The sequence below is a fragment of the Anguilla rostrata genome, chromosome 11 (genome assembly GCF_018555375.3).
Source record: "Anguilla rostrata isolate EN2019 chromosome 11, ASM1855537v3, whole genome shotgun sequence".
Classification (NCBI taxonomy): domain Eukaryota; kingdom Metazoa; phylum Chordata; class Actinopteri; order Anguilliformes; family Anguillidae; genus Anguilla; species Anguilla rostrata.
In genome coordinates this window covers 33,219,873-33,230,719 of record NC_057943.1, presented here as the reverse complement: position 1 = coordinate 33,230,719, position 10,847 = coordinate 33,219,873, and the positions used below count along the sequence as shown (strand labels likewise).

The window sequence follows — 10,847 nt, the reverse complement described above, 5'->3', positions numbered from 1 at the left end:
CAATCAAATCAGCGCTGTCGTGGTTATGCAGCCACGGTTTACATTAGCATGCTAGTGTGCTCTGAAATGCTAGTAGAACAGTTTACATTAGCATGCTAGTGTGCTCTGAAATGCTGGCGGAACTGTTTACATTATGAAATGCTAGTAGAACAGTTTATATTAGTGTGCTCTGAAATGCTAGTAGAACAGTTTACATTAGTGTGCTCTGAAATGGTAGTAGAACAGTTTACATTAGTGTGCTCTGAAATGCTAGTAGAACAGTGTACATTAGTGTGCTCTGAAATGCTAGTAGAACAGTTTACATTAGTGTGCTCTGAAATGCTAGTAGAACAGTTTACATTAGTGTGCTCTGAAATGCTAGTAGAACAGTGTACATTAGTGTGCTCTGAAATGCTAGTAGAACAGTTTACATTAGTGTGCTCTGAAATGCTAGTAGAACACCTTACATTACTGTGCTCTGAAATGCTGGCAGAACAGTTTATGTTAATGATTTATGTAACTGATTACATGAACAGTTTACATTGTTCTGTTTAATGATTGACAAAATTCACACCATTGTTTTAAAACAATTATCCAAATTGAAGGGGAAATTACCATAGCTGTGAGACGTATTTGTAGATCAACGTTAAGGACAATGCATTATAATATGGATTCAATCCAGGCTTGTATGTGTAATTGCAACTGTAGGTGGGGTAAAAACAAAACAAAGCAAAACAAAACCGAAATGATTTTCTTCAAACTCCGGAGCGAGAAAGCATGAAAGAGAAAACCAATCTTATTTAGCAAAAAATGTTTAATCTCTTCTTGATGCATGTGTTTATTTACAAGTAGTAAATCTGCAAAATAGGAAACAGCAGACTATTTACACAATGAGCATTTAACAGCCAACTTGTCACAGTTGCTTCAAGTCTGAAACTCTTAAAAATGTATCAGAATTCATATAGTATTAAAACTCTTTATTTTTTCCTCTTAAATCCATTTATTTACGCATTAATTTGAACTTATGCATTTTTTTTTAAAACGGTACTTTAAAATGACTGCTTCTTCTGTTGGTTTTTTATTTGCCACGATTTAATTAAGGGGGAAAAAAAACGCAAAGATCCAAACTCTAGGAGACAGGGCTTGGAGGAAGCGATGGCACAGCGGAGCACGGACGGGACGAGGCAGAGGTGCACGCTGGGTAAAGGAAGGAGTACCAGGCATTGAGCGACTGGGTCCCAGCCAGCCGGTCGATGAGAGGGGTGCACCTCGTTTTTAAAAGAGGGGGCAGGAGCCGACAAGGCACTCTGTGCAGGGCGAAAGCTCCGCCTTCCTCGGACGCCGTCGGCGTCTCTCTCCCTCGTCCACCGACGCGTCCCGTCTTCCAGAGCGGGCAAAAAAAAAAAAACGAAGAAAGCGGCCTCATCAATGTTGCAGAACGGACAGGGGTCGCGCCGCCGCCATCTTAGGGAGTTTACACTGTACAGTCCTTTCCTCTTTATACAAAGTGGCAAACAAACGGAGGAAAAAAAAACTTCAGGAGGTGTCAGCAGACATGCAAATAGTCCACAGGCCACTCCCCACAAACCCTCCCCTGCCCCGCCCCACCCCACCCTTAAACAACATCAAAAAAGAAAAAAAAAAAACATCCTGAGATTTCATGAGTAAATCTTCAAAGACGAACCTGTGTGCAGAAGGGCCTCATTCATCAAGATTTTAAATGCAGGGGTTTGGGTGGGGGGGGGGGTGGAGTCAAAATTTAAAAAAGGAAGAAAAGCAATTACACGCAGCACGAACACGTCTCTCCATTATGACGGCGCCGGTAGTCATGCGCGCTACGCAGGGGCAGGCGAAGGCAGTTAAACTGACTGAAATACGGCCCGGCCTGCGCGTCGCCGTAAAAAGCGAAGCGTTCAATTATCCGACACGCGACCGCGATGCAGCCGGCTGCGTTCGCCCAATCAGCGGACGGGACGCAGGCCAAGGTCAAAGCGACGACGCTAACTACCAGGGCTGGTCTGATTTTTAAACCGCAGAACACTCCTCCCTCCCACCAGGGGGGGGTGTTATCGACGACCAAACGCCCGCCACGCGACCCATCTTTTTAACGGGGAGGCCTTTGCTGACCCTGTTTGCGGACTGAGCGTACGTCCGTGTTTTTTTAAGCGCGGGTTGGTCCTGCACTTCATGCTTAGCTTTTTAAAGAAAGTAAGAAGGGGGTGAGGGAGAGAGTTTGAAATGTCCCTCCTTGCTGAAGGCTGAAGCAGCCAACGGAGGGAGAAAGAGGGAGGGAGGGAGGGAGGGAGAGAGAGAAACACACAGATGCAGAGCTGGAGACAGAGAGGCTTGGAGAGAGAGAGAGCGAACGAGAGCAGAGAGAGAAAAACAGAGGCATGGAGAGAGACAGACAAGAAGAGAAAGTGGGGAAAGAGAGAGAGAGAGAGAGATAGAAAAGAAAAGACCCTCAGGCTCTCCACGGTACAGTCTCGGCGGGGTGGAACTTTCATGCAAAGCCAAAATACTAAGTGCTGTCTAAAGAAAGAGGAATCATTTTTAATTACCAAGTAGTGGAGACCTGCTCCCAGTTGTGTAGGAGAAACTAAAACATGAAAGAGAATTCAGGAATGAGCCCAAAGAACTACAGGATTCTCTGTTAGGGCTCAGACACCTTGATGGGAACTGCAGGCTGAAGATGCGTCTTTAATACCTATGTGCTCTCTCCCCCTCATTCTGTCTGGACTGTTATTTAAATTAAAGTTTAATATTCCAAGGAAAAAGGTTTTATAATTGTATTTTTCTAATTCAGTCTCTGTGCACTTCTCTGGTAAATGGAGGAGGCTTTGTTCCAGTATTTTAAGGACGTTCCTGTTTTTAAGGAGCATATGACATGGGCAAAGCAAATCTGTTTTATAAGTACCACACGGCAGGAAAATAATAACCCCCCCCTCCCCCACCCATTCCCCCCATCTCCCCTGCCAAAAAAACCAAACAAATAAAAAAGAGACAGAATTACAGAATTAAGCAGCAATTCACAGTCTTGTCGCACAAGACGAAAATGTTCGTGTCTTCAAATTCGTAACTTCCGCTTCATCTTCGTTTCTGCCCCGACGCCCAGGGCAGGGCAGGGCGGAGAGTAGAGACAATACTGAGCGCTCCACCGGCCGAACGCACCGGCGTTGAGCTAACAACCGCCGCACGCCAGCCCCCCCACAGCTCAAAAAGCCACAATCAGAGGCTTCACCTCCGGAGGGAAAAAAAAATAAACAGAAACAAAAAAATAAATAAATACATCCGATTCACCACAGCTTGCACGAGGTTAAGAAGAAAAATGAACACAATGTACAGTCTTCACCACAGATTCAAACCTCCGAAAATGGTAAACAAAAAAAAAGAAGTACTTTTTTTCCTCTTTTTAAGAAAAATAAAATAAAAGCTCATTGAAGCCACTGGTGCAGTGTTGTGATCTCTGGGGCTTAGGGCTAAAAGAGCTGATTATTTTCAAATTCAGCCCTTGTCAGATAGCTACCCCCCCCCTCCCCCTCCCCCTCCCCGTTGTACCGCAGCATGGCATGAAGGTGGGCTGGCTCCCCATTGGGGGGGGGGAGGGGCATCTTTGGAGGTCCACTAAGCTCCGCCCTCCTCCCCACCACCCAGACGACAGCCAGCTCCCGCCTCCCAGATCCACAGCCAGTTCCGCCGCCCAAGTTTTCCTTCAAGTAACAGGGTATACTTCACATGAGCGTTACTGCCGTGATGGCGGGAGGCTCTGTGGCCGTACCGGTGAGGCCGGGGGTCGGGGGTCGGGGCAGCGGATTCAGAACTCATAGGGGTAACACCACCCAAACCATGTATCCTAGCCAGAACTCATAGGGGAAACACCACCCTGACCATGTTTCCTAGCCAGAACTCATAGGGGAAACACCACCCTAACCATGTATCCTAGCCTGAACTCGTAGGGGAAACACCACCCTAACCATGTTTCCTAGCCTGAACTCATAGGGGAAACACCACCCTAACCATGTTTCCTAGCCAGACCTCGTAGGGGAAACACCACCCTAACCATGTTTCCTAGCCTGAACTCGTAGGGGAAACACCACCCTAACCATGTTTCCTAGCCTGAACTCATAGGGGAAACACCACCCTAACCATGTATCCTAGCCAGAACTCATAGGGGAAGCACCACCCTGACCATGTTTCCTAGCCAGAACTCATAGGGGAAACACCACCCTGACCATGTATCCTAGCCAGAACTCATAGGGGAAACACCACCCTAACCATGTATCCTAGCCAGAACTCATAGGGGAAACACCACCCTGACCATGTATCCTAGCCAGAACTCATAGGGGAAACACCACCCTGACCATGTATCCTAGCCAGAACTCATAGGAAACACCACCTGACCATGTATCCTAGCCAGAACTCATAGGGAAACACCACCCTGACCATGTATCCTAGCCAGAACTCATAGGGGAAACACCACCCTGACCATGTATCCTAGCCAGAACTCATAGGGGAAACACCACCCTGACCATGTATCCTAGCCAGAACTCATAGGGGAAACACCACCCTGACCATGTATCCTAGCCAGAACTCATAGGGGAAACACCACCCTGGACCCTGGTTTTAGCACAGAGGCCAGCTAGAGCTAAATTACATGCCTTCAAACCTCCATTCCTGCTGAATGTTGGGAATTAAAAATTTTTTTTTAAACACAGTACGTACCATCCCAACCTAGACGTGGGGGTGTGCTTCCTCCCTCCCCTGAGGCGGGGCTTATATACTGCTGTTTATCTTTCCACTCCTCTCCCCCCCAACTTAGTTTTTCCCCCCCCGACTGGATTAATCTTTTCAGTCGCTAGGCAACGTTTCCCAACATTTAAATCATAGCACATCTCATCTAAAAAAAATGTAACTGCACTAAAACAACATTCAAATAAAAACATGGCACAGGACAGCTTCAGACTTCTTTGCCTTTCTTAAAATCTTTTTTTTTTTGACGGAAATATAGATTTTTTTCCCCACTGTGTCAATTTTCTTTCTGTCTGCTAAATCAAAAAAAAAAAACAGAATTACCATAATTTTCATTCAATTTTTAAAAAATGCAGTTGTATTTATACATCTATATATTCATCTCTGTTTTTTGTTTCAGTTCTGGTAAATTGTGCAAATTCAGCAGTGGTGGGGTGTCAGGAAGGTGTGTGGAGAAGAAGAGGAGGTAAAGTACCAATGTTCCTGCCCGGGTGTGGTCAGGTGACCGGGGGCAGTCAGGTGACAGGGGGCCATGTCTCCAGGGCAACGTAGTTCTCAGAGACTCTGAGGGCGTCCTGTCAGAGGCCTGTTTCGCCGTTCCTGGCTCCATTCATGGAGTTCCGTTCGGTGTGCGCAACGCGACAGATCCAGGCAGAGGAACGACAATGGCAACAGCGATAAGGGAAAAAAACGCTCTCTTCAGGTGTGTGTGTGTGTGTGTGTGTGCGCACGTGTGAGTGTGTATATGTCTGTATGTGTGTCTGCCTGTGTGTGTCTGCCTGTGTGTGTGTGTGCATCCGTGTGTGTGTGTGGTAAAAAAACCGAGGCACTCTGGGGCAGGTCCCACAGCATCCCAGCATGCTTTGCATTGCAGTGGCCCGTCCGCGTGGAGTCCAGAAGAGCGTCCAGCCCCGCCCCTCAGCTCGTCAGCGCCATGGTGTCGATCACCTGCTCCAGCTTGCTGCGCAGTCTCTGCCGGCGCGTCTGCTCCTCCTTCTGCAGCGCAGACAGGATCTGCAGGGTGGGGGGAGGGGGGGAGAGATCGCATCAGCGTTGGGTAGCAGCCAGCACAGCGACATCACAAAGTTTCACCCAAAAATCCCTTACGCTCTACCAAATAATTTAGTGGTTCGCCAATAATGTGGCCAAAAATACCTGGCCATTACAACATTCCGATCATCTATATCTGTCCGAATGACATCACCAGGGCAGCCACACCCACACCCTACGCAGTAGCTTTGTCAGAAATTCAGAGTGATATCAAGACGACCACAACTTAGAAATATATATATATTTGACCTTCCAATAGTGGAGGGGTTAATAAAACATAAAAGCAAGAAATTAAGAGGGAAGGTGGTTCCCTGCAATGTATTGTGCACCTGAAGGTTGCAGGTTTGAATCTCAGGGCTGAGGAAAAGCAAGTAACACCATGAAGCATGGCACCATATAAACATCACCACAGTAAAAATCTATCACCAGCATAAACTGTGACCAGAGCACACTCAGATGCCCCATTTCACAGTGAGCCACAGTAAGCCATACCCAAAACAATATAAAACCTAACAATGGAAGCCTTATCCGTTAGAACTTTAATTATGCAGTTGCGTCTGATTATTTTTCTAATTGTGTCTGTGGTTTGAAAAACAATATTTAATGTTGATTTAGAACTTCTGTCATTACTTAATGAACAAGTACACCACTTAATTCCATTATAACAAAATAACATGTAATCAACTCTGAAAAGCCTTAGTAAGAAAGATGCTGTGCAAATAGTTCTTACTGACTACTACTACCAACTGTTATTAAATGAAAATGAATTTGGAAAGAAATACGGAAGGGTGAAATGGAGGTCACGCAAACAGCGCTGTGCAGCGTTGGGGCTGCGTGCGGGGCTGCGTGCGGAGCGGCGGGAAGCCGCACCTCGTCCTTGTACTTGGTGATGTAGGAGTAGATCTCGTGCAGCGCGCTCATGCTGTTGAACTGGCTCAGGTGCAGCCGCGACTGCTCCGCCAGGTACGCGCTCATGTCCTGGTCGCTGATGGCCGGCATGCGCGAGATGTCCGAGTAGTACCTGCGGGGGGCGGTACCGAGGCGAAAGGGGAAGGGGAGAGGGAGAGGGAGAGGGGTCAAAAACACCTTTCCGGTTTATCCGAGCCTTTGTTTAGAACGGTGAACTGGTCCGTTCGGTGCACAGTGGTGATCTTGGGATTTTGAGTGCACAGGGAATGCAAGGGATTGTGCAGCCAATCAGATGCAAGGGATCGTGCAGCCAATCAGATGCAAGGGCCTGATGTGGTGGGCAAGGTACTGGAGCCAGTTTAAGCTCATTGGGTCTTTAGAAATTGTTTGTAGTGATAGCAGGCGCTGTGAGGTCTTGGGTGTGCACTACACCCACGTCCTCAAAGGGCTTTAGGGTGAGGATCTCCGCTCCCTCTCTCACCAGCACATTTCCCTGAGTGCTGCATGGCACCCATTCCACACCAAAACACTGGAGACTTAGCAGGGGAAATGGCTTGTGTGTGTGTGTGTGTGTGTGTGTGTATGGAGGAGAAGATGTTTCTTGTACCCATAATGTTTCCTGTCGGTGCAGTTGAGATGCAAATGTCTAACCTGCATTTTGTTTGCTTTATCCCTACTGGTATGCTTTCTGCTACTCAAGTGAAGGGCATCAGACAGCAACTGAAATATATTTGGGCCCTTATGATGTATTTTATATATGTGGACCTAAATAAAGAATCAAAATGTGTGTGTGTGTGTGTGTGATGTGGTGTGTGTGTGATGTGTGTATGCATGTGTGCAGTGTGTTGTGTGTGGTGTGTGTGTGTGTGTGTGTGTGAGTGTGAGTGAGTGTGTGTGAGTGTGTATGCGTGTATGCATGTGTGCGCACGTGCGTGTGTGTGAGATATAGGGCTGCAACAATGAATCAAACAAATAGATTTAATTGACCACAAAAAAATTAATCGATTACAATTTTGACATGGCGATCGAACACTAAATCAGCTGAAGTGACTAATGGTTCTAATCACAATTCACGTCCCCAAAGCCCACGTCAATGAACAAGCGCTGCTGCTCGCGTCGGGGAAAATAACTGCAATAGCTGGGCTAGAGCAGACAAATGGGTTCTCTTGTGTGAACATAATTATTTGGGGGTGGGTGGGCATTTAATACAATTTCCCTCGTAACAAAAGCCAATTTAAGAAATAGTTTTTGAGGCTGGATTGCTTGTTAGCGTATTGTTCCGATCCTTCACTCGGTCAATAAACAGTTCCCCGTTGCTACAGAAGACTGAAGTATTTTTATAGATTCGTCAAGAAAAAAGAAAAACAGGTGGAGTAGTCAATAACAAAATAATTGATAGCTGCGGGCCTACATTTAAGCTATGGGTGGGAGATTAGCCTGGAAGATTAAGGGAAAAGTACTGGAGGCTCAGACGTGCTAACGTGGCGGAGAACAGACGTCCGACCAGGGACTGCGTCCGTTGATGATGGGAGAGCGACGGTTTGTCAACCACATGAAGGTAACATGAACCAATGAAAGAGCCAGTCTGTGTCGAATCATTCATGTCCAATTGCGGTGAGTATGCAAAATAATGGGCGGTGCCACATCTGAAGACAAGCCCAGAATAGGCCCCTCCCTCTTGTAAAACAAAATTTAAAGTACCAGAATTCTGTGTCCCGGAAACAGAACATAGAAAATGTAGAAAAAAAAACCTTTTGTTTCTCGTAGAAGTCTAGAAGTGCTCCCCTACCTCTCCACCCAGTTCTTGTAGTTGGGGATGTCCTTGGCGTAGAGGAGCTTGTTGGAGGGCGAGTCTTTGCCCAGCTTGTGCTCGGAGGTGGAGCAGGAGTCCATGAAGGTCTGAGCCACCACCGACAGGCAGGCGTCCGTGATGCTGTTCTTGTGGATGTCAAAGACGAACTGCGGGTTCTTGATCACGTTCACCCAGAACCGCAAGGGAAGGCTAGAGGGAGGGAGGGGAGAGGTCATAAGAAAGAAACAGTATAAAAGGGGCACACAGGATGACCACAGAAAATGAGGAAAGAGGTCTGGGGAAGAGCATCATCAGATCCTTTTCCACCACTTGCTTGAGACCCCACCCCCATGACATCAGAGGAAAAATGCAGTCACATGACCACTGCATTACGCTGGTGAGAAGATAGGAGCAGCAGAGTGAAATACGATACAACAGACAATACACACACACCACACCTACACACACCAAACACACACAACACACACACACACACAACACACACACACACACAGCATCCGCACGCCCCACAGTCACTCACCAGTTGCTCTTCCAGGTGTGCCTCACGTCGGGGTCGGTGATCTGGTGCTTGTCGGCCTGCTCGTCCAGGAAGTCGAACATGTACTTGATGGCGAGGGGCAGGGCGCTGCCGCGGTGGGCCGTGCTGAAGATGGTCTCGAACAGGTCGTCCACAAACTTCTGCAGCGTGCCCTGGGGAAGGACAGAGAAGACGGGGGCCTGGTAAACAGACCGTACACCAACCCCCCTGGCTGGAGCTCCAGCCTCTCCCGACCTCTCCCAAGCCCTCACTGCCTCCCCCATCCCCCTGGCCATCCACTGCCCCTCCCACGCCTCCCCTGGCCTCTCCCACCTGGCCCATCCCACCAGCCACCGACCTCCACAGCTTCCCCCAGGCCCCTCACCAGCCTCCACCTGGCCTCCCACCGGCCCCTCCCACCTGGCCTCTCTCACGGCCACCGGTCCCATGCTACTATCCACCTGCCCCCACCCTCTCAGTCCCACATACCCGATCAGTCCTCAGTGCCCACAGACAGCAAAAATCACAACAGACCACGCCAGGACATTCACAGGCGATTCTGCTGCCACGGCAACCGGTGATGTAATAATTACTGCGGCTGCTAACTCCCCGCAGAGCATTTCTCAAACCTGAGCCCCAGAACCTGCCTGGCTCTGACTGAAGCAGCGGTTAAAAAATAACCACCAAAAAAAAACTCAAGGGCGAGCTTAACTGCTTGTGCCTACACGTGGCTCAGAGGTCAATGATGGCTGAGAGCTCGCAGAGGACAATCATGACATTAATGAGCGAGGCTGGTGTGGGCCATTACATTAGTGCACATGAATGTCAAAGCAACCCCCACACCTTTACCCAATCCACCTTCACAGCTGCGACAGCTCAGGCCTGTGTTAGAGCTGGGGCCTGTGTTAGAGCTCGAGGCCTGTGTTAGAGCTCAGGCCTGTGTTAGAGCCCGGGGCCTGTGTTAGAGCTCAGGCCTGTGTTAGAGCTCGGGGCCTGTGTTACAGCTCGGGGCCTGTGTTACAGCTCGGGGCCTGTGTTAGAGCTCAGGGCTTGTGTTAGAGCTCGGGGCCTGTGTTACAGCCCGGGGCCTGTGTTAGAGCTCAGGCCTGTGTTAGAGCTTGGGGCCTGTGTTAGAGCTCAGGCCTGTGTTAGAGCTCGGGGCCTGTGTTAGAGCTCAGGCCTGTGTTACAGCTCGGGGCCTGTGTTAGAGCTCAGGCCTGTGTTAGAGCTCGGGGCCTGTGTTAGAGCTCAGGCCTGTGTTACAGCTCAGGCCTGTGTTAGAGCTTGGGGCCTGTGTTACAGCTCAGGCCTGTGTACAGCTCGGCCTGTGTAGAGTCGGGCTGTTTTCAGCTGGCTGTGTTAGAGCTCAGGCCTGTGTTAAGATCGGCCTGTGTTAGGCTCAGCCTGTGTTACAGTTGGCCTGTAGGCTCAGGCCTGGTTGGCTCGGGGCCTGTGTACAGCTGGGCCTGTGTTGACTCAGGCCTGTGTTACAGCTCGGGCCTGTGTAGACTAGCTGTGTTACAGCTCAGGCCTGTGTTAATTCAGGCCTGTGTTAGAGCTGGGCCTGTAGCTCAGCCTGGTAAGACTCAGGCCTGTGTTAGAGCTCGGGCCTGTGTTAGACTCAGCCGGTTGGTCGGGGCCGTGTTAGAGCGGGCCGTGTTAGAGTAGCTGTGTTAGGTCGGGCCTGTGTTAGAGCTCGGGCTGTGTTGACTCAGGCCTGTGTTCAGCCAGGCCTGTGTGAGTCAGGCTGTTACAGCTCGGCCTGTGTTGAGCTCAGGCCTGTTTACAGCTCGGGGCCGTGTAGGCTCAGGCCTGTGTACACTCGGGGCC

The 10,847-nt window shown here is 49.1% G+C and overlaps 1 protein-coding gene across 1 annotated transcript in view; it reads right to left on the bottom strand.

The window, feature by feature from the left end:
* Nucleotides 1–4,547: 4,547 nt before the first annotated feature.
* The window catches only part of LOC135234641 (plexin-A1-like), a 202,107-nt gene continuing 195,807 nt past the window's right edge, over nt 4,548–10,847 (bottom strand). The window contains exons 29-32 of the mRNA XM_064299458.1: nt 9,021–9,190; nt 8,477–8,689; nt 6,649–6,799; nt 4,548–5,742 (exon numbers count right to left, since the gene is read on the bottom strand). Coding sequence (XP_064155528.1) covers nt 5,647–5,742; nt 6,649–6,799; nt 8,477–8,689; nt 9,021–9,190 — 630 coding nt within the window. The 3' untranslated portion in view covers nt 4,548–5,646. The remainder of the gene's footprint in view (nt 5,743–6,648; nt 6,800–8,476; nt 8,690–9,020; nt 9,191–10,847) is intronic.